Source organism: Anarhichas minor, unplaced genomic scaffold, assembly GCF_050575085.1.
Source record: "Anarhichas minor isolate MPS153535 unplaced genomic scaffold, ASM5057508v1 ptg000029l, whole genome shotgun sequence".
Lineage (NCBI taxonomy): Eukaryota > Metazoa > Chordata > Actinopteri > Perciformes > Anarhichadidae > Anarhichas > Anarhichas minor.
Window position 1 is genome coordinate 2,253,047 of NW_027466475.1, and position 24,309 is coordinate 2,277,355.

The following is a 24,309-nucleotide window of genomic DNA, read 5'->3' on the forward strand; positions in this document are numbered from 1 at the left end:
GAGTCTGAGAACAAACTCATTGAGAGGAAACGTCCTTTAAAGAGACGTTTAGTTACATTACAGACATTTAGAGACTCTACAGGTGAACAGGGTCACAACATGACCTCACAGATATCACCATGAAATAGTGGAAGTTGCTGGAGTCCCTGAAGAAGACCTGTGTATCGAGGAACTCCACCGTTTGTTTTTGGATGTTGGAGTTTGATTCCGGGGTGATGGTGAATTGAAGATTCACAAAAAACGTGTGAAAATGCTGTCGTGTGTTGGGCGTACAGGAGGGGTTAGTGTTGTGTTTTTGTGAACGTGGAGCAGGTAGATATCTGCACATGATGGGGAATATTTACGGCCCGTTGAGCACCCGCACAGCTGGAGATAGTGTTTGAGTTCTAAATCATTTCTGGTGAGTGTGATGTTGCAATATTTCATTATCTGGTCCGGATGTTTATTGAAGTTGTTTTGAATGTCTGCAATGTTGGTTTATGGGGAGTCTATGTCAAAAGAGGAAGGTGTGAGCGGGTACCTGGAGGTTTTTTATTTTGATATGTGTCTTTGAGAGAACTGGGGGGATGTTTGGAGAGTCGGTCTATTCTGTTATTCTGTCTCATACCGAGCTGAACAACAGAGGGGACCGTCCAGGTATTTCTTTTGTTTTGCATTTATATGTTTGTCATGGTTTAGGTATGTGTGATGTTTCTTATGAGTTGTTTCTAATTGTAACGAGTGAGTCAGTGGTTATAATATGTGCTGTTATTTAACTGTTTCAGTTTCTTGTAAAACCTAAATTCCCCAAAATCTCAAAAATGACTTTTGCATGAAAAGCAATGTTTTTGACTGAAGTGTCTCCCCTTTAAAATGTAAATACATATAGGAAGGTATATTACTTTGCATTCATGCTTGGCAACGAGGAGAAACTAATATAAATGCTGGATTCCCCATAGATGTGCTACACGGCTGATTGCTCTGATCCCCTTTTTAATTAACTTTCAATTAGCACGGTAAACTGCACTAAACAGTGAAATGAACTGTAAGCAGGTGCACGTCTATCTGTCCTGTTAACCAATGAGCTGAGACGATTAACGGTGTCTTAACTTATAAAAGGAGGCCTTTTAATAAAGTCTCTGATTTGCACTGAAAGACTTCAGGTTTGTCGGTGAACATCCACAAATCTATAAAGTTATCGCCTCGAAGGCTGATCTCCATCTGGTGGTCCGTATGTCAACATGGACCGCTTGTGTTTCTCCTCCAACTTTCTGGTGCTGGAGACTGTTGAGGAGGCTGAACTTCATCACACAATGCTCTGTCAGAAATGAGTAAAAATAAGAAGATGAACACAGGTCAGTGTTTGTGACAAAGTGAGTAAGAAACAATGAGAAAGACACGCACATCCGAGAAAGATCTTGGATCCGCAAATAAAAGTCCTGTTTGAATATAGTGTATGTGTATATATATGTATATATATATATATATACATATACGTACAAGCACACGTTACATACCACATCTGTTACAAATAGTCAATCTAATATTAGCAAAGAAATATACTCAGACTAAATACCCATCATGTATCAACTCCTCTGTGTATTTTTCTATTAAAAGTTGTTATTGAGAAAAAGTAGCACCAAATAAGAGAAGCATAAATAATGTGACAAAGTGAGTGAGAGAACTCTATTTATCTCATTTACGCTTCTATTTCTAACTAATTAGTTTCTTTAGCCAGCTTTGTGTTTCGCATTATAATTTATACAGTTACACACCAACATTGTCTTGTTAAGTCGAACAAGTATCAACTAAGTGTAGTTATTGTCTATTGGTTTCTTGCGTTTTGTTTAAGGGGGATTTATTGAGCTGAATTTGTCTAGTTTTTTGGACAGTTTGTTGAACAATAGTGATAGAAATACAAGTATCATTTTGTCATCATTAAGAGTGAGACTGGGAAGATGAATGTACATAAATGTAGATGCATGTAGAACTTCACTCAAACTTATGATATTAGAGATGTGATATTTTCACTGTGTAACAGTTAAAATTCCTCCTCAGCTGAACCTGAGCTGCTCCGTTATAGATGCGTCTTAAGCTTCTGTCTGTTATGAATTCTATGCTCTGAATATATACAGTGTTATGGTGTCGATGTGCTGCTTCTATTTGTAGAGGAGGAGAGACTTGTTCCACTGCCAGAAGAAGAAGAAAGAAAGCTGGCCGTGCCACAGGTTCAGACAAGCCAGCAGCCTTCATCCTCCTCCTCCTCCTCCTCCTCCTCCTCCTCCTCCTCCTCCGCCGTCATCCTCGCTTTGTTTGTCACACGTCATTGTGTCTTCATTGTTGCATCTCTGCATCTCAGTGTTTGTTTCCAGTTGGCCCTTCTCCGTATTCTGCCTTTTAGATTATGGATCAGCTCCTCGTTCAGGTCGGCAGATACGGTGCGTCACGAGGTTGTTCAGCCCAAAAATATCTCAAACCCCTCTGCGTGCACCGGCATTGAACCGTGAGATATGGAGAAACCGTTGGCTGCGCATGTGGTTTTTTGGGGATTTTGCTTTGATTATTTGCAGCAGCGGTAATGAACTAAACACACACAGGTACGAGAGGCTAATTGGGAATAAATGAGTGTAATTGCTGACGATAAAAGGATCGCTGGTCGTCTTTTTCTTCCAATGATTTCAATCTGTCTCCGTCTCGTCCTTTTTGTGAAGACATCACCAAGCTGAAACGGCAGCATCCCATTAATCCCATTAATCAGCCGAGGGCTGTTGGGGACATTAGTGTGTGAGCGGCTGATTAGTTTGGAGTAATGTGGTGTTGAGGAGGCTCTTGTCTACTGTATAGAGTTTATAGTTTCTGAAGTTCGTCTCAACTTATACACACTCTCAGAAAAACAAGCTAACTGAACACACACACAACAAATAACACATTTTATTTAATTGTATCCCATTTCCAAGGGGTCTTTGGACATTTGGACATGGAAATAACCCTCTACTATATTACCTTTTCTGTTTAAAATGTTACTTAAGTGCCTAGAGACACATTAACCCAGGAGACCGCTGTTCACGCCCCATGTGAAACCAGAATTTGAACCCAAACCACATCTTTTCCTAAACTAACCAAGTCATTTTGTTGACTAAAACTAACTCCGTTGTTTCCTGGGAAAACGTAACTTTATTTTGGAAAGGCTGGATGCATGTAACAAGCAGAAATGTGCAGGTGTTGCTTTCTTTTTGTAGGGAAACACACAGAAATGAGGAGTAACTTTCTGTAACATATCATACGAACCGTTACATGAGGACACGATGAACCGCTTTGCTAACAAAAACAACAACTCTGCCGCAAAAATAATTACAAATAAAATCCACACTTACTTTCTACTTACAGAATACATAAACGAGTTAAACAAAATACTTTAGTCCAGAGCAATAATGTCTCTCAGCTCAGTATACACTAACTAAGTCTTACTGCAGAATGACCAGGAGGGGGCAGCGTGGAGCGCTGTGCGTCACAGGTCCTGACCTTTAAATATATCAAGCCTTTCAAGGATTTGGTGTTGCACCTTTCAGGCCACAACAGTGAAGGACTACAAGCTTCCAACATATGAAAACAGTGAGTAAATAGTAGGCCGAAGAAAAGGAGTTTTCTGAACTTAACTCCGATCATTTTGTTGATGCTACATGTTCATGATTCTAACTGTGAATAAAAACCTTGACTCTAGAATGACTGCAGCAGAAATGAGAAATGACCTGGAGACAGTGAAAGCATTGAATCAATATGCTAAACAACTATTAGTTAACTATTAACATGAACATGAAGTTATCAAACTGCAGCAGAAAGTCCTCAGGCAGCCAGGAATGATATCAACAGGCTAACAAACGATTGTCTGGTGCATGAACAACATCTTCTGGATCCTTCAGCACGTGGGCAGCAGTTCAGCCTGAACGGGAAGAGTCGAGGGCAGCGAAGGACGTCAGAGAGCCGCGGCAGCAGCAAAGCAGAGGATCGTGTTGGATAACCCTGGAGGGGTTTAAACACTGTTTAAAGCTGTGATGATTCTATTCTCTTCACTGACAGTTACTTTGGGAACATATATACGGAGAAGCTGAGAAGGCAGTGATGGATTTTAAGCATGTGGCTATTTCCTGGATACCAGAGTAGATCCTGCTGTATAACACACTCAAACCAAGAGGGAACCAGACGGAGCTTTAAGTAGAAAGGATGAACACCATCCCACTGACACCTTTTACACGTGAATCACAACCAGGAAAAGAAATATGAACCCACGACCTAAGTCCTCTCAACATCCGATACCTAATGAGGAGCTCGGGTTGAAACGTTGCAGACTATATTTCTGGCACCTTTCTGAAAGATGGCGTTCTCCTTTTTCATGATCTTAGAAGAGAGGCGGCTGTGATGAGAAGGGCAGAGACAGACAGGAGACAGGGAAGGTGAAAGAAGAAACGCTAGTTTGTTCTTCTTTTCCTTTGTCTACCTTGACAACTCTGTTCTCTCTCTCTCTCTCTCTCTCTCTCTCTCTCTATGTTGCTGTCTGTCTGCCTCTTTATCGTAACGTTCTCTTTGCTTTCATTTCATCACAGAGAGATTCCCGCTGGTGATTCAGCCCCTGATTCTCTTTATAAAGACGCGCTGCAAACACCTCGTTCACTTTGTCCAGTGTGCGTGTGTGTGTGTGTGTGCGTGTGCGTGTGCGTGTGTGTGTGTGTGTGTGTGGTGTGTTGTTCGTCATGCTGTTTCCTTCTCATCCTACTAACACACTTCAGTCTGTAATCTCACAACGGCTTCAAGCTTTATTCTTCCTCTCTCTTTCCAGGTTATTTCTGGCTGTATGAAACCAGCGTGAATAAGGAGAATAAAGAGTGATGGAGAGCAGTGAGGGTCGGAGTGATGGGTCGAACAAACACGGAACTTTCACCCTGGCGACCGCCGTTCGTGTCCCGCGTGAACCCAAAAGTCAATGTTGAGTTCGCTGAGGGTTGTTGTTGTTGTCATTTGTTATGTCACGTTTTTATTTGAACACAAACCATGATCTTTTTTTCTAACCTGTTCCAAGTAGTTGTGTTGCCTAAAGCTAACCAATGGAGCAACACATATTACACAACTAATAAGAGCAAACTAAAAACAAATACAACCTCATCAAACAGTAAAATATACAGTTCTGACTTTGACACCAGTAAAGCTCCGCTCCACTGAACTCTGTTAACTGTGTTTTTGCATTATGTAATGAATATATGATCATTACTATGTGAATTTTCTTCATACCACAAGTGCTAAATATGAATGTGTAAGATGCAACATGAGACTAAACAACTTTGACGTATTAAATCGGATCAACAAAACTACTTAGTTAGGTTTAAAACGTTGTCTTTTGGGTTAAAATAACCACAGATGTGCTGTTACTGAAGTACGCAAAGTCACATGACGACTAGATCAACGTTGACGTCTTGTTTCACACGGGGAACGAACAGCGGCCTCCTGGCTAAAAGGTCACCGTTAGTTGGCCCCTCCCACCCGTCCTGCGTGTTTTACTGGTCATTATACTTCCTCATTCAAGCTTTAGTGGATAACATACATAGTAAAAAGGTGATGCACAGGGTGAAGACTCAAAAGCTCTCCGACAGAGTTCCTCCAGTGGGTGGCAGCTTCGTTCCCGACTTGTAATTGTGGCCCCCGGAGGTGCAGCCAGTCTGCCCCGCATACCGGAGGCGCAGACACAAGGGGGCAGCACTTCATCATTTATTTCAAAACGTCCTTTATGTTAAGTGTCAGGCCTGTTATGGAGAAACAGCAGACCTCACAGAGTGCACTGGGAACTGATCATCAGGACTAATAATGTGATGTTTCAATGTGTGATGCTCATCCTCCTTACTGACGTCACAACAGAGCAATGGCACCGTGTTAGAGATCTTTGTATTGTGCTCTTCAGGACTGTCAGGGACACAAACATTTCAGTCAGATTTACAAAGAGGCATGCATTTCCTTTTGATGAATTGTTGTCTACATATTCTTGTCATGCTCTATTGGCTGCCAGTCGTCTCCTATTCAGAGGAAAAGCCCACAGACCGTGACGAGGCTTTTAGGTCGCTGTGCTGTCCTCTGTCAGGACACAAACCCGTCATATTGTCACAGATGTGAGGTTCTGTTTCTCACAGTCTGGAAGAGTAACATCTTTCTGCCACATGCATCATTTGTTCTGCCGTTTTGTCGGACCGTTTGTTGTTGACAGCTCTGGAACAAGTTAACTGACCTGCTGAAACATCACGGAGGAAATCCAAGTTCCTCATGTGTCCGAGTGATTCCAGCCTCTGTGACCCGACAGCAGACGGTTCTGATCTAAAAACGTGAAGCTTTGCGTAGCTTGGTTCGTGAAAAGTCAATCATTTACCTGATGATGAGCAGCAAAAAGCCAAATGTTATGATACACTTTGGAGGGAAAGCGTTGGAAAAAAAGGGATTTCTTTTGTCTAAATGGAACCAAAGTGTTTTGAGTTGTTGGGTCTCTGGTGATGTCTCCTTGCCCTTTAAACTTTCTCATTTATCCTTCAACCTGTTATTATTATTATTATCAGTTTGATACATACAGAATGATATCGTCAGTATTCAACTGCAGGGCTGCTGCTTTCCACTGAGCCTGACCTCCGACCTCTCTCACTAAATCATCACGTCATGATCATGAACCCCTCACAGCCTGACCTCCAGGCCTCCTGACGTCAGAGCAGTGCCCGTCTGTCTTCTCCTGAAGCTGCTCCTGTTCCTCAAGTTATGTTTCTTTATTTATTTTACATTTCAGTACTTCCTTTTTTATTTTATGTTACATACCGCTCCTCTCGTTTCACTTCACTTCCTGCCTTCTTCTTCTTCTTCTTCTGTGGTGTTTAACGGCAGCTTGCCTCCTTTTTGTTGCATTACTGCAATCTTACGGTTTCAGTCAGTGTCTATGTTCCCAACTACTAAACTTTCCCCATCCACCTAATCAGCCTCACCTCCTCAGTCTATGTAAACCCTGTGTTCCCCTGTCTCCTCTTTCTTTTCTATCTCCGCCTGTTTTTCACCTGACTTCATTTTCTACACCTTATTCTGAGTCCAGTCTTATGTGGTTCCACTTTCCTTAGTGGTAGAAATGAGAAAAAGACTCGCCGGGAGGCTTTTTAGTTGAAGCAGACTGGTAGAGCTGCAGCATGAAGTCTAATGATTCAGCGTAGAGGTGAAAGGCTTCAGTCATTCTGAGCATGTGACCAGATATCACACATTGCGCCATTGCCAGCTTCAATAACAATAACAGGAGTGGGAAGTTGTGACGCGATGATTCAGACATTAGAGGTTGCGGTTATGTTACTAACCGTGTTGGGTTTTGTCCAACGGAAACAATCGCAGCAGTTCATTTTGTTCTGTCGGTCAAATGCCAAAAACACTAAGTGACTCGCCAGAAACAATAAAGCACATTCTGAATGCAAATAAATGCAGATAAAGCCAACAAACGGATTGAAAGGGAATGTTCATTATTTGGTTTCATCTCTATTTAGAGGGCTGGCATAAAGCATGTATGTTAATATGTCCACGACTGGAAAGTTCAGTTGGTAAATATCTAAATATCTCAGAATGCAAACTGTATTCTAACAAGATGAAGAAGGCCAGGCACTTTATTTTTGTACTTTTTATGACCTGTGAAGGAGAAAACTGTTATTGTATCTCAGGAAATCTCTCCACTTGACCCGAGATGCCGTGGGTCAACGGCGGGGATTGTTTTGTGGTCCCACACGGGAGGAAATAAAGAGAGCTCGGTCGTTTAGGGAGCAGCTCTCTGCTTTACTCTCAGGCACTAATTGGTTTTGCAGCCTGAGGCGAGGCGGCGGGTAAGCTGAGCCGGTGCAGGAGCAGACAGCTGGAGGTGATTGACAGGTAGCAGGGAGGGAGAGAGGTGTGCAGGACGGCTTCGTGTCCAGATGAAAGCTGAGCACTGCAGCAGCCACTTAACAGAGTTTATTAAACTAATCTCCTCCTGTGTGGCGTGTGCTATGCTCTTGGGAGCACTTTCCCCTCAGTAAGGTTTGTCTTTGTTTATGTGTCGGGACCGCTTTCAGTTTTAAGACCTCAAGAGTGAAGACGTTTAGGGGAAGTGAGGACATTTGGCCCGTTACAAATGGAGAGGAATGATAAATGATGGAAGAATATTTCCCTTGTCTCTTCCATAAAAATGTACCTAATTTAAAAAACAGTCTTTAATGTAGGTCATTAAATGATGCGCCTTATAGTCCATTAAAACATGCCGTCTGAGATTAAAGCTAGCTGGAGGTAAAGTGAAGAACAGGAGCTGGTTATAGTTCATTCATGGGGATTCAGCTGTTGCTTCTGATTCAAAACCAGTTTTCCGCTCTCTTTAAATCTTTAAATCTTTCTCTCTGCCTCTATATCCGGGTTATTCTGTCTGTTGTCAGGTTAAAACATCTTCATTGTAAAAAAAACAAAGAAATTCTGATGTTCTCTCATTTGCATCACATCCAGTTATAGGAAGAAGTGTCACGCTGCCAGTTTTAGCTTTTTCTCTCTTCAGTATTGAGTCTTAAAGGTTATTTATAAAATATTGAAAGCATTAATATAAAGATATAGTGGAATAATGTCTAACTGAGCAGAGCATGAAGTCACTCTCCCTCTCTGTGTCATCAGAGCTCCTCCTTTGCTGCTCGTTCCTTTCAGTGCATGTGAGACATCCTCTCTGGCCCGCTCAGCATTGCTCTCATATGACTTCCTGCATATCAAAAGTTGTCGGTTTGGCCACGATGTAGAGTTAGCGCTCTTCCTCTGGGCCTGGTTCCCCCTCAGGTTAACACCGCTGGCTCTGTCAGCACTGTCGCCATGTTGAGAGTTGTGTGGAGGCAATGAATCCATGTGTTCAGGATTTCTGTATTAAGCACCTTAAGTTTTTTTCAACTCAGAACAAGAGGAACGCAAACCTTAACTGCTGAGGAAATCCCCCACGATCACATGATCACCAGCTGAAAAGGAGATTGTCATGCTTACTCACAAAAATGATAGAAAGGTGGACAGACAGACAGGCAGACAGGCAGGCAGACAGACAGACAGACAGACAGACAGGCAGGCAGACAGACAGACAGACAGACAGACAGGCAGGCAGACAGGCAGACAGACAGACATGTATAAACCTCTGTTTATTCTATAAGTCACAACAAGCTCATAGTGGGAAGAAACATGCAGCTTTGCTGACATCTTGTGGCAGCTGCATGTTCATGTTGTAAATGTCCCGTTAGATGACTTCCCCTTCAGTCTTTGTTAAACCTAACGGAGTCTGTCTCATGTTAGGTAACTAGTATGTATCCGTTTCACTTCCGTTATGCAGACAGTCATGTTTCCGGCCATTATCTCACCTTGTCCTGATGTTATTCTGGCTTGTTGTAACTCAGATATCAGTCAGAGGGTGTGGTTCAAAAAGGCCCAAAATAGATTTAACCAACAATGACTGTTTGGACAATATGAGGAAGCTCCATAAAGAGGAGAAATCTCAATTCAGGGAAACATTGACCTGCAAAGAACAGGTTGTGATTTCTAAAAGTATCATTTGCAGCACACCACTAATGTTTAGTATGGCACCTTATGAAGTTACTAAATGATCACAATCACAGTGTGAAAGACAGCACTAGAATGATTTACATAAACCTTTTATTGACCACAAAGGGAGAATAATATGGAGCACCATAAACAGACCATAAGGGTTAGCATGAGATAACACACATGCACTTCAATGGATCAAATGAACTGATTATGTGCAGTTAAAGCAGCTCAGAGACTTGTAGCTGCACTAAGTGACTTGTGCTTTACTGCACGAACAGCAACACCTTTCTGACACAGTAAGCATGTGGAAATGTAAAATACTAATTATCATAGAAGCCATAAAATATAGAATATGACATGTAACATGAAATAGAAACAATACAAAAATCAAAGCTGAGTCATAATGAGTTTGCAACAATTTTACACACACACACACGTGCTTTCTGAGAACTAGAGGAAGTGTTTCTGCTGCTTGGAAGACAAAGTGTAATCGCTCTTCATGCATTTCACTCTCTTTTTCATCCAAACAAATAGCACAAAAAACCTGCTTCTTCCTCATCTCTGTAACAACACAGATGTGCCCACAAACACGCATTGACGAGCAAACCGTAAGTCTGATTCATGGTGCAGTTGGGATCTGAGTTCCCTGAAGTCTTCACCCTTTTGGTAAATCGGTGTCTTCCTGTAAACAGCTCTCCAACACCCAGAGGGTTTCATTAGAACGGAGGAATGCATGAAGAGACGCTGACTTCTAATACATTCATGTAACTGATTCGGTATAACTCGAGTCAGTTCCACCTGCAGCCTCTGCTACCTTTGTTCTTATGGTGCTGGAGGGACATCTTTGAGTACACACTAACATCATTTATTCTGACTTCACTGAAGAAGACAATACCTCTTTACTGTACTCATCTAGAAGGAGGAGAAGAAAAAATAATGAATTAAAACACTCAAAAACAGACTTAACAGATCAAACCTTTACAAGACTTGAAATTTGAATGAAATGTGTTTTTAGGAAGGATTTAAAAGACGAAAACGTTTCTTCAGGCGTCCTGGTGTGTGGAACCAAAGGGGCCTGGAGATCTTATTCTGCATTATGGCTCACAGAGTTAAAAGGTCAGCACTATAGCTCGTGGCTAGCTCCTTCAATGCATTAAAATACTGAGTCAAATCTTAAAGCAGATAAACTGAGGTGATATGGTCTCTACGTTTAGTGCAAGTTAAAATTCTAGCTGCAGCATTTTGAACAACAGTCTAAATGAGATGGAAGGCAAACATTACTACCTTCTGTAAATCAGCATGAGATACTTTCCTAACTGAAGAAATCACGACTGCACATCTCCCAATACCAGCACATTCTGTCTCACAGCTAGTGCAAAAAAAGCTTCAAACTACGACGCTCTAGGTTTTGGACGTTTCAGGGACGGCGTGTGCGTTTCCACTTGTTACATGCAGAGTGTCCTTTTCAAAATAAACTTCTGTCTTCACAGGACATGCGATATAGGCAACAAAACCCCGTAGTAAGAGCGTGGTTTTACGTTAACTTGACTCGTGTGGGCACAGTGCACGAACAGTGGCCTCCTGGGTGAAAGTCCTGTGTTTGTTTTGACCCACCCACCTTGAGTGGACTGTGTCGCCCTTTATACTACATCTGTTTCTCTGCGAGTGTAATAATGACGCTGGTGAGTTTACCTACATCGTAGGTGAAAGTGCGTTGCGTCCCTTATGGACGCCTCCATGTATCTGCCTGCAACGCCGATGACGACACTGACCGAGCGTTTCGACGATGACTTACCTATTGTGACAGAAAAAGTCTCTTTAGATAAATAACCTGAGATACCTATACCCACTGTTCAAGGCGCTCAATTAAAACAGAATGATCTATGGAGGCAACGGTTGAACTCAGGTCTAGAAAGATGAGCATCTCAGGGGAATCTGCTGCTAGGTGGAGGTCATTAGCTGCTTCCATGCAGAGTTGTGTTTGATTTAAACCAGATATATTTTTAGTTTAGAAGGTATGATTTCAACTGTGTGTCCTATTTATTCTGATTATTATTCTCATTGCCAGTGTTTTGGTACATTGTGTAGAAGTTTAATGAAATCTTAACTAAAGAGGTAGAAATTAAACTCCAAAGTTTACATGTTGTTCTACATTCATTACATGCATTCATTCACCGTAAAAATAAACATTACTTCCACAGGAGGAGGACTACCACACTTTGTCATGTCTTAATCACACAAACACACATGTGTGTGTGTTTGCACAAGGTAACCATGGAGCCCAGTGAGTCAGTGTCTGATGAAGCTTTTGTTTTGTGTAATCATCGGTGTCGTCTTGGTAACCGGCCTACCATATGCAGCAGGTAACATTTTGTTGTTTGTTCTTGCTCTTTGTCTTTTCTGCTCTCAGTTCCTGTAACAGTAACATTTCTAAAGTATTCTGTCTGTCGGGACTCGTAACACATTTTGAGAAGCTGAATTTGATGTAATCTTTCTTAGGCACGCTGCAGTGTGGTACAGATATGCATGGTGCCCTGACCTTTACGCTATCCACACCACGACGTTTAGGGTTTTGAGTAAAATAGTGAACGAATGTGATTTGATATCCCCTGAGTTTTCCTCTTATAATCAGGTCAAATCCTTCATTTGTCCTGTTCTCTGGTTTGTGACCACAAACCTGCACAACCAGTGACATTCTACTCAGCCTAAGTACGCCATGTGTTTTACTGTTCACCTTGCAACGTCACTGTGAGAACCTCCCCGACTTGTAGAATCCCGGAGGCTTGGAGTATATTAAAAGATAAAAGTCACAGTGTGTTGTTCTGGCGTCTGATAGGCCTTCAATGTCTTCAATCTGTCACTCAAACTGCACTTCCTGTTTGCAGTTCAAAGTCTCACCAGCACCTGAAGTAACATCAAAGCAGCCCCTTGCGTGTTCTTAACTCACTCAATAAGTCAATAAGCTCAGTGTGAACACTTGCTTATTCTTGTTAATCAGTTGATTGTATCAAAGTCACGGCAGGCGTAAAACTCATTTCTTTGTCAAAACTAAATGTGCAGTTATATCTCCAGTGGCTGTCTATAATCCACTACATTCTTTGTGTTGCAGGCGTGAGATACTACGTGAGAAGGTGCGTCACTTACATCACTGCAGCACACGAGAACCTCTCACTACATTCGTGTTACGAGGGTAAAGTTGTAATTCCTGCTCTGGCCCGTCTCATCGGCTGGTGTCTTGAACAGGTCATGCTTTAAATACAACACAGAGGCTGGTGATTTCACACAGAGGCTGTCATGTGACCTGCTTCTTACAGTAATCAGAATTGGAGGTGTTTACAGTAAGTCACACCATGTCTGTTGTTCACTGGAATCTCTTTTTTTCATTCCGTCAGTCTGAAACGGCTCCTTTTGCTTCTACAAGTCTGTCTGTGCATGTTGGTTTCCTGTCAGTTTGTACTTGCCCTTTGTGGATTAATAAAGTTAAAGCAAAAAAAAGGAGCAACTTCTTCACACATGGAAAGTGTGTACGTGCTTCCTGTCGAGGACAGAGAGCTGGCAGCATAAAAAACTCCGGATGACTCTGACTCACTCATCACAAGACTCTCACCCCACCACTTCCCCCGCTTTCACCGTACATGAACAATCATCAGATTATGACACACCTCCGCTGTAGCACAATGAATGAACACAACTCTCGTTTTTAAATAGTAGTTTATTTTGCTATGAACACAAAAGCAAAGTGGCTAAAGTGAATGCTACATGATTATAATTATAACACATTTCATAAGGCACAGTTAACAGATGGATCATTTAATAATAAAAGTCATACAGTGGCTGAACATAATCCCCTATCGATAGATATCGATAATATAAATATGTATTTATTTATATATATATATTGAATTAAATGTATTATATAAGTTAGATATCAATAATAATATATATAATAATATAATACAATATTAGATGTGTATTTCTCCACACAGTGGAGCTTCAGTGGTTTGTTGTGATGCTACAGGACACTGAAAGCGCACTCCCTGGTGCTCCATTACAAGTCAAATAGCTTCCACAGCTTAGTTTCACTTTAACATCAATATATGGGTCTCCTGGGGGGACCAGGAGCCTGCATTACGAAGCGGGATTAGTGAGTTAGCCACCCATCTTCAGGCTTAACACAGTGACGAGTAGCTGAATCTAGGCACGGTTAAATAATGCAGGAAATTATAAATACAGTCAGGTCGAACTTTTTCTTTCTGCGGCAGCAAAAAACATCAAACATTTCTTAAAACTTTTCTACGTGTCATAAATGTATAATAGTTTATACGTCGTGATACGAAAACATTTCCACACGTACTCATACCCTTAGCCTTCCTTTTAATGTGGACATTATTATTATTATCATCTCCACCAGGAGGATCATGTGACCGGTGGCATGTGTGTCTGTCTGTGAATTAGTGTGTGTGCATCTCTGTGTCTGTCCACGGCTATTCTCTCATTCTGCTGCAGAGAACTGGCTGCATGCTCAAGGACCTCTCGTGGGTTGCAGTGACTCACACTTTAAGCACCGTTTAATCCCTGTTTAACAGGCTGATAACCCCTGGTAGGTTTTGTTTGTTTTGGACGATGGATCTGGCAAACCGCTAGCCACTAACGGAACTACCACTACACACACTGCTGAGTGCAACTCAGCGGGCAAACAGCTTGGTGTGTTGTAATTGAGTTTTTGACAAGAATGTATATTGTATATTGACATGCCAATTGCCTGCATTTATCGCCGCGTCTTGAGTTTGAATGGAGTGTTTTAAATAGCTTTACAGCCCATTGCAGCAGTGGTCTTGCAGACACACCTGGCGGAGATCGGCACTCTACTGAGTGCCCCTTTCTAGATGTTAATGCTTCAACAGCTACATAATGTGTGCACGTGTGTAATTATTTTCTATACTTATTTTATTATCACCTTTTTCTTGCCATTATTACCAAATCATATAATCTCAAGTACTCCATGATTGTCTTTATGTTTCCTGTAAATAAAACCGCTCAAAGCTGAAGTGATGAACCCATAGTTAACAGAACCTGCTGGTAACCGGCTCCGTGTCACCAGTCATGTGGAATCACCAATGTTAGGTGTGTGACTCCGTTGTTCTGGCTTTGTGACACGGGCCCCTGGGTGAATTAGTAGCCGTTAGTTCTCAATGTGCACTCACTGGTGCCGCAGAGATTCTGTCAGCTTTCACAGCCAACTCTTCATCTGAGCACCAATCAATGGAAGGCAACTCGTGGCTGTGCAATTAGTATTTTGACAGTCTCAGCTGTGATGTTTGTGCTTTGTTTAAAATAAATAGATTAAAAAAAGCTTTCTACTGGACTGACGAGCTGCTTTGTCAAATATAACAGAGAGCTGATATGGGCCATGCTGTGTGAAAACTTTCCCTTTTGTGATTATCTTTTCCTCATTAAGTCTCATTGAGATCTAAAAGCCAAGACAGCACCATAAACATATAAAAAAAGAAGTACAATTACCACACACAAAACCGCAAAGAAATCTCCCTTCACCATAAAATCATCTGGAGAGAGAGAACAGTTTTTGATTTGAGCTTAAAAGTTGGTGGAATAACGAAACAGAAGAATGAAGCTTATAGTGCCATGGTTCATGGCGTGGTGTGTGTGTTGCAGAAATCGAATTAGCTACAATAGTTGTTCTGCCAATCCTTCATTATAGTAACTGTAACATGAGCGAAACCACATTGCTGCTAAAATAATGTCGGGGAACACAGTACAGAGCTTAGAAATAGAATATTTGGTGCTACTACTACTACTACTAATGCTGCGACTACTACTACTACTACTCTAATAGATGAATGACAGTAACAGCTTTCTACCAACGCTGCTCCTCCACATCAGACAATCACGGTGTCCTGCGTCTTCACCGGATCGTAACGGCAGCAGAGAATCCTACACCTGCAGATAAAAAATAAGAGCATTATAAAACACCAGATTTGTGTTGGGGGTAAGGCTTTACAAAGTAAAAGTTACAAAGTTATGTGTTAGTGCAGAGTTTCCAAAACATTTCTTTCTGGAGACGCCCTTTCTGAAAATGACAAACCATTGTGACCCAACTCACAACACACCTCATCTATGAATCGTGAAAAGAGCTAATTTGTGCGTAAACTTTCCTCACCATTTACCGTACACTGTCGTGAGTAGACCAGCCATTTGGAAGAGATATACGTTTGATAAATCACAACTTTGTTTATGCTTGTTTTATTGAAAACATATATATATATATAATAGGCTATCTCATTATGTTAATTTTCTCTCATCAGTTAAACACACACAATAACAAACATAAAGGTGTTACTCAGATATACATGTTCAATAAAAGACAACCCTAATAAAGACGTCTTTGAGAGCGCCTGTGTTAAGAGTACTCAGATTAGGTTCTTTTAGCGCCTTAGTGTACCTGGGAATACGATCTCTGAACTTGTACAGCAACCCCAGCACCAGCAGGACTACAGAGATGGCAACTGGAAGGATCAAGTAGGCAAACTCTGTCAAGAGAAGAGACAGCTTATTCATCAACTCATCCCATTCTGATCAGAATCAGTAATCTCTTTTAAATCACTTCTTAAAACCCATTTTTACAGACTGGCCTTTATGTGGAGTCGTCTTTTTACTGCTTTATTATTGTTATAATAATAATATCTTTAATTTCATTTCTTAGTTTGTTCTTATAGTATATATAGTTTTATTGTTTCAATCTATTGTAGTGTTTAATCAGGGTTTAACTCTCAACTTAGTTTGTCTTGCTTTGTTGTTATATTGCCTTGCTATACAAATAAATCATTATTATTATCAACAGGCAGCATTTTGATTTACTTCAAAAGTCCAAAAGTTCATTCTAATAATGTGATAAGGCATGTTTAGACATAAACTTCATTAAAGACGAGTAAAAATAGGCCCTTTAGGTGACCTCACAGGGTAAGGTAGCCCTCTTTAAGGGAAGAACTGATGAACCACATTTCATCCAGCTCTCCAAAAGAAAGAAAATAATACGTTTATTTTCCCAAATTGTCAAACTTTTCCCTGTACAGTGTGTTCAGAGAGAAAGCAAAGCAACTCTTTGCCTTGTGACGTTCGCACAAAGCGCTCAATCATTGAGGCACTTTGAATCCACCAAACAGCAGATGTCAAAGGGGAACTGCAGATACATCGAGGGAGCGTTTGATTTGCATCACTTGGCGTGCTCACCGGGTGGTGCATTAAATCAGTGGTCAGACCCCAGAAACAGTAATGCTAATCTTAACCATAACCCATAATGACGACATCCTTCATTTTATTGGATTGCTGTGCAATGTTTCTGTGGGATGCGACTTGAATGATGTAATATTTGAGATTTAAAAGAGATACTTTGGTACAAGTAAAAATACAACTTTGTTACAGTAACGAGATTAAATGTAAATTGTTACTTCCACCCCTGCTAGAATGGAAAGTGCTTTGAAGCAGAACATCTGTGATATTACAGATTATATTGTTACTCAGTCAACAGGAAGTAGTGACACATAATGGTTTCGACTGACAAAACAGAGAAATCTGAGAACGCACATTGACTTCATTCACACCTTTCTGCTCAGCTCAAAGGTTTTTTTAGGTCTGAATCTTATCGTTGTTTTTTAGATAACTGTTATCTCGTTCCTCTTCTAGGATGTAACCAATATCTGATACAAATATAAACAATATACAACACAGTACAACATCATTTAATTTAGGTCGTACCTCTTCCATTTGGAACCGCGGAGGTTCTGCTGCAATTGGCTGTAAAAACAGAACATTGTGTAAATAAAAATGTACTTCAAACTAAATGAAGGATATAAAAAAATAAAGCAAAGTGTGACTGTTAATAATACTCACGGGTGCAGGTCGCCATTTGTTGCACCCCCTAAGCAGAAAGAATAGATTTGTTGGTATCAATCAAGTTTCAGTGCCTCTAATGAAGCAGTCATCAATACAATGCACGAATGTGTAATGTCAGTGTGGGATTCCCAAAGGAAAATGCTCATCACAAATAACCAATATTAACAGGACTGGAGCAGGTTATCTCACATAATTAACAGCATATAGCTCTACTTTCTGTGTCCATAACATCTTTATGTGCTTTGTGTTACAGTGTAGTAATACCTCAGGGAAGCAGGTGCGGCGATAAATGATCTTTGAGCACTCGTTGGTAATAAGAGTCCGGTTTGTGTTCAACACCACCGTCCGCCCGACAGTCGGCTCCCCGTCATTGGCGATTACGTAATTCTAAAGTCGACATGTGGAAGACAATAAAGCAGCTTTACAAACTAGCTCAGATTGAGAGTGCATGTGAATAGTGACGTACAGTATCTCGACCATCATGTCACGTACCACAAACCATACTTATAAAAACACACAACTGCAGCTGAAGACGTGTGTGATGTTATACAATACGTTTACAGTTGATCGGCTGAACAATAAAGACAGGGCTGGATGGGACATCATAGCTACATAATTGAGGAAACACATTAAGAGTTGCATTGATTGCACAGACAGAGGACATCCTCACTAGACGGGGCTGTTTATATATTTTTTTTAAATGGTCGCAGAAAATACATTTTTGCTTTAAAAAGTCCACTGAAAGCGCTGCATTTTCCACAAACACCACACATACTTTCATGAGTGAATGAAAGCTCTCTGCTTCTTGTGTCTAGTCTTTGTGGTTTTCCCGCCTTTGTGACGGTTGGCCCCGCCCTCATCTCGTCAGCCCTGTCGTCACCTGAGCACCTGTGTCTATTAATTGGTCCCGAGTTATACCAGCCAAGTTCCTTTGTTCTTTGTCTTCAGTTATGGTGGGAGTTGTGCACCAGTTTGCATTCTGCCGTTTCCTCCCTGTTATGTTGGACTCCTTCTCATAAGATTTTTTGATTAAATATTTGCATTTTTTCTGCTGCTTCCTCCTTTTTATTGTATAAATAATACGGTCAAATGATTCTCAATTACAAAAAGTTATGCTCAGTCGGGAATAGGAATTGGTTTCAAATATGAATAGATATTTACAGACTGAGTGGGCTAAAACGAACAAGAAGCCTGATTCTCCTAATTCTCCTCATTAAAATATGCAATAATTAAGATGAGTGTATATGGTGGAATAGTGGGATCAGACAGCTCCATGTCCTTGTGGAAAGCCATGATCATCCTAAAGGGAGTAAACAAATATGCAATGCCACTTTTTGAAGGTGTCTTATTTATCCTATTTCCTCTCTATTCATCTTCTATTAAAGTGTTTTAGGGAGTGGCACGGTTGGTAAACATGAGGAGCATGAAGATGGTAGGTCAGCTATTGTTCCAGTGCACCTCTGCTGTCAGATATTTTTACCTGTCTAACAGGTGTAACCAATAACACAACTGTGCATTGACTACTACGACATCAGTTACACCCGTGCTGTGACGAGTAAACATGTCTGCCATGAGAGAGGTTAATGTAGGATAGTGTTGCCCTGGGATTGTTTTAACACATGTGTCATGTCAGAAGATAACACTGAACACACTGAATTGAAATGAGTAGTCCAGTCTTGTCTCACTTACGGTTTCGTTGACCCATTGGATAATGCAGTCGGTCTCATTGAACTTTGGGACACTGTAAACTGTCCGTTGTCCATCCCGGCTGACGGTGCAGGGAATGTCCGCAGCACCGCAGAGCTTCAGGGAGACGACTGGGGGAAGAAAAACATAAAAGAACATGTGGATTAAGAACATGGGCCTTTGAGACGATCACCGCTCACGGCTGACCAACCAGCCAGAACCTGCAGGACCAAACGCCACAAACTAACCCAGGTAGGACCTGAGGCTACTCCACTACCCAGCATATAAAGTGCCATAGAGTGGCCTTAAAGTGGACACAACATGATGCAGAGCCGTATAGGCTGCTCTACAAGCCACAAAACTCAAATGCAGCTGATGCCCTTCTTATTTATTTTCGCCCATGTGCGAGCTGTTTCCTGCATTGTGACGTCATTCCCCCTGCTCCGCTGCAACTCATAAAGCTTATCTTAAACATCACCGCCGTCCTCCACACACGCGCGCATGCGTGAACGGATGATGACACATTACAGAATAATCCACAATCTACAGAGCAATATAAACACACACGTCCCTCCCCATTATCTGTTGTTAGAATGATTGAAATGAGCGGCTCGTTCTGTGTTTCGTACCGGTATCTCATGCACCGACTGTTAACATCAAAGACGAATTATAAGAAAAGATAACTTATTTTTATGGCTGCTCAAAGAGTTTATCTGTGATGACGAGCTTTGATTCATTCACACAGTGACATGTTACATGGCCTCAGTTATTTAAAAAGTACTCACACGAACAAACCCACAGGTGAACAAACACGCGCAGAAGCATCCTGTTAACCAACTGACTCTTGTCTCGTGACTCCCGGCTTTTACTCGCGATCGAGCAGTCTGAAAACTTTACCTTCAGAAAATTAAAATTAAATAAAAAAGGAGTCGCGTCGTATTAGCTGCTCAGCGTCAACGTTGCCAGTCAGTTACTCTCTGCGTAGTGCGTTCTGCCTTTATAGGTCTGCCCCCCCCCCATTGTCATAAGTGCCAGTGACTGATTGGCATGGGCAGTTCAAGAGCGTCACATAGAAGTCTGATTGATTAAATCCTCATCACCCCATTCTCAGCGGAGGAGGGGGGGGGGGGTGGTCCAGAGGTGTGTCGTCGGTGTATCTGATGCAATTTCAATTTTTTACTTGGAGACTCCCTCCTCCACCTACAAGCGTTCTGCGATATTCACATTTCAAGTGTATTATCAACAGGCTCCTGTGTGCCTGAATACTATATTATCATTCCATCATCGTATTATTGCGGCTTATTCCGCCACAATAATAAGATAACAGTCCCCGCCTCCACACACACACACACACACACACACACACACACGCACACACACACACACACACAGAGAAACATTTCCTGATAATCTGTAAAGTGCCTCAAATACCCAACATTTTCACACACGTCATGTATGTTATTCTTTATTTCTTACCGGTAGCCTACATGTACAGTTTATCTTATCCTCTGGAATAAAGATACCGATGAAGATGATTAATAAGATAACTTCTTTTTATGGCTGCTCAAAGAGAGTCTCGTGCTTAATATTCTAAATGCTTTTCTGGAACGATGGATAACTGTTTCTCTGTAACGAGCAGGTTACCTTGATTCACACAGTGACGCGCAGTGAATCTGACATTATTTTACTCTTAATGCGATGCAGGCTACATGTTACATTGCTTCAGTTAGTTAAAGCTTTACTCACATGAAGAAAGCGCCAGGTAAAGCACCACATGTTGCAGCATCGTCCTGTCAGCAGCGGCGCGTGCCTCTGTGTAACGGACTTGGAATGGCATGGAAGGAGACGACTCAGAGGGTAGCTTTCCAGCATTTATTCGCTGCAGAAAACAGTACAACACACACATAAATTGACGTCTGGTCTCTCTCTGCACTTCTGCTCCCTAAACATGGAAAATAAGAGAATTTACACCAGGAACGACCGCCGAACTCTGCGTTGCTACGTCTTTTTCTATATGACAGCACTCTCTCTGTCTGCCTGACGTGAAAGCAAATAGCGCCTAAAAGGCTAATTTAAAATGGCCACAAAACTTATATTTTAACGGTCAAAATGACACGTAACAACTAGATAAAGTGATCGTTTTAGCAGTTATTAAAGTGTGTAACCTAAACAGTTTAATTTTAGGAGAATACGACAAAATAGTACAACAGCATTATTCCACACAATTTACCCTCAACAGTACGAAACACCACTGTGAGGGCAAGTCGGGATTACGGGGGCTTTGGAGGTACAAAAGAGGCGAGACGCCGCTTCCGCAGGGAGCATTAACAAAATAAAATGCTAAATAAAAATAGCTCATAAAGATATAATTCACACATACTCAACAGAATAATAAAGTACATTTTTAACTCTGTTACATCTGCTCATCTGTCCGTGCCTCTCGATTTATACGCTCGCGCAAGGCTCGCTGCCTTGTCTCATGTGATTCCTTAGCGACTCCCTCTTCGCTGCCTCTGAATAAAGTTACGGGGGGTTTCCGCGCCGGGACAACCTGGACTGGGACGAATGGGTGTAAAACACATGAGCGACGAAGTCACTCTGTGATTGGTTGAGCCCGCATGAGCTCATGTGAACGGGACATGAAGGTGTCCATAACGAGTGAGCGTTTGAAGGAGTGAGTGTGTGAGTGTGTCTGTATCTGCATCTAATGCCAAAAGGCCCTCTCCTCCCCCTGAAGGCTTTCTGAGAAACATTTCAAGCACAATATCAACAGCTATACTGCGTGCCTGCATATTTTATTCTCATTCCATCATCTCCACAAAAGAAAAGCAAAATAATGTCACCACTTTATTTACAGAACACCAAAAAAAAGAGTACATTCAAAAAAGCTGCTAAATGCTTTGTGCCACTTTGTTCACCAGCTCGTGATGAGAGCAGTGACAGTGAACTGAAACAGTAAAGTCGGGGCCGGACAACTAAACAATGAGCTGAAACACGCGATGAAGCTCGGTCACACTGAGTGGAGCTGCAGATTCGGGTGATAATTCTGTCGGTTCATAACTATGCGTGCGACAGCTGCTGCAGACATTTGAAGTGTACCCATGGTTTCCTTCTTAACATTACATACAGGCCTGAACAGCTGGTAGCTGTGACGTGGCAAGAATGCACTTGTTATATGCACCATGAACAACAACCCCAACTAAAGTAGGTCATCACTCTCTCAGAACCACACTTACACACAACATGGCATGGTACCTGGGTGTGGTGGTTTAATCCTCATATCCACCTTCCAAAAGGTCCGGCAAGACACTGAACCACGAGTTGCGCCCAGATGGTCAGCCATTAAAATACCAATGTCATCCTGTGAATGTTGGAATGAGTCAGGGTGATACATGTGCTATATGTATGGCATCCATTTACCTATTTTAAGAGCTTATAAATTAAACACAACAAATGCATTATGTGAACAACACATACCTTTCTACAGGACATACAATACATAAACTATGTGTGTTAAACTTTGCTCTTATGTATAAGAATATTATGTATTATGAATGGCAAGGAATTACTAATCAGTTGCATATTAAACTGATCAGCAGTTCAGATGCAGCTTCTGCTTTCCTTCCCTTTGATTCATGAACACCGTCTCTCTCACACTGAGGCAGTCACTCTTGTTAGAGAGCAGAGGCTTGGGGGGGTCAGTGCAGGACCTTCAGAGGTCAGTGCAGGACCACTCCTTCTCCTTCACCATCTCAATGGACAGCTCTATCTGCTTCTTCACTGGCTTGGAGGACGGACATCTCCAAGGCCTACGGGAGTCGGGAGAGGTGTCCGACTTTGGGTGGAGCGCGTCCGGCTCTGGGTCAGAGTTTGGATCGCTTCGGCCCTCCGTGGCCTCCCTCTCCAGGGAGCAGAGTGTTAGATACTGGCGGCTCGTGGTCTCGGCGTGTACTCCAGGTTTGGTTCCGTACACCGAGCTGGGCATGGGCCTGGCCCTGAAGGCCCGTCGCTCGTCTTTCGGCCCCAGCTTCCCCAGCTCCGCCACGATCTTCGCTTCCCTCTTCCTCCTCTCTCTCTCCAGGAAGTGGAAAGGCCTCGGCGAAGCGGCGGCAGGCGCCCGGTTGCTTCTGGGGTCACGGTCATGGTCACGGTCGCTGTCACTGCTTCTGCTTCGGTCGGAGGGGCGAGTGGGGCGGCGGCTGATCATCTCGTAGAGGGGTAGGTGTATGTGCGCCGGCGCTGGGGACGCCCGGAACTTTTTCTGGCATTCTTGGAGCTCCTCCAGCTCCCGTCTCAGCAGCGTGTTCTCCAGCTCGATCTCCGAGCGAGTCCGCACCTTGTGCCTCTTCCTCTCCTCCTCTCTCAGCATCATCTGGAAGGGCTTGGGCACGGTGGCCTTGGAGTTCGACCTGACCCTGACCCCAGTTTGACGGGACGGTCTTCCATGCGGTTTCGGACAGGAGGCCTTGGTCTGGAACCGAAACTGCTCCCGGGTCGGCATTTCTTCGGGGCTCGGCAGGAAGTCTCTGGGAAGGAAGTAGAAGAGAGTGAAATGTGACAAATCAACTGACAACAAAGCATCAACGAGGAAGACTAAAAGAAACAACTTTCTCTCTGCCTCCTCGTCATTCCTCTCCAAGAGTAGCCAGATTCCAGAACAGATGTGAGCAGCTGTACTTCACCGACCTCTCGAAGGTTCGGTCCTGGACAGGAGTCGCTCTTGGATTGTCCGGGTCCAGTTCCCCCATGCTGTCCGCTCCACACAGCTCTGACTGGTCTGAACCGATGGACGTGTCGTGGAAGTCCAGCTCCTCCTGGGAGTTGATCCTCTGGAGCTTCCTGGCAGGGCCGCTACTGCTGGGTGCAGATATCATATATCAGGGAATGGCTGACATTCACTTTCCACATCTATCTCTCAAATAGAACACCACAGTCACACGCATCTGACTTACGTTTGTTTGAACACCAGCTTTAAAAGTACTGCTACTACAATACTATATCTGATCTGCACAAAAGTGACTTATAGGTATATTTCTTATTGATGCTAATTGTGATCACCAATCTTGAACTTTGAGACTCCGTCACTCTGCATTAAATGGAAGACTAGCTCTCCAAACAATAAAATGGCTGCCCTGGATGAATGGA

The 24,309-nt window shown here is 42.4% G+C and overlaps 1 protein-coding gene across 3 annotated transcripts; it reads right to left on the reverse strand.

The window, feature by feature from the left end:
• Nucleotides 1-13,259: 13,259 nt before the first annotated feature.
• LOC142964071 (uncharacterized) lies at nt 13,260-21,578 on the reverse strand. 3 transcript variants are annotated; one of them, XM_076104196.1, is made up of 8 exons: nt 21,395-21,578; nt 20,911-21,043; nt 19,168-19,295; nt 17,743-17,865; nt 17,476-17,503; nt 17,341-17,379; nt 16,028-16,115; nt 13,260-15,525 (listed from the first exon to the last, which is right to left on the reverse strand). In XM_076104196.1, exons 1-8 carry the CDS (start codon nt 21,521-21,523, stop codon nt 15,465-15,467), a joined length of 729 nt encoding a protein of 242 aa, XP_075960311.1. In that variant the 5' UTR covers nt 21,524-21,578; the 3' UTR covers nt 13,260-15,464. The 3 variants fall into 3 exon arrangements, with proteins under 3 accessions (XP_075960311.1, XP_075960310.1, XP_075960312.1); XM_076104195.1 differs by having other exon boundaries at nt 20,911-21,106; XM_076104197.1 differs by lacking the exons at nt 20,911-21,043; nt 21,395-21,578 and adding an exon at nt 19,950-19,993.
• Between the last annotated feature and the right edge of the window lie 2,731 nt (nt 21,579-24,309).

Bases quoted from the DNA above. Each gene is read 5' to 3' on its own strand.
- LOC142964071 (XM_076104195.1), bottom strand. From the start codon at position 21,523: ATGAGCTATTTTTATTTAGCATTTTATTTTGTTAATGCTCCCTGCGGA. The intron at 16,116-17,340 runs GTACGACCTAAA...TTCTCTTGACAG, and splicing joins CGCGGTTCCAAATGGAAGAG to AGTTTGCCTACTTGATCCTT. The intron at 15,526-16,027 runs GTACACTAAGGC...TTTTATCTGCAG, and splicing joins TTCAGAGATCGTATTCCCAG to GTGTAGGATTCTCTGCTGCC.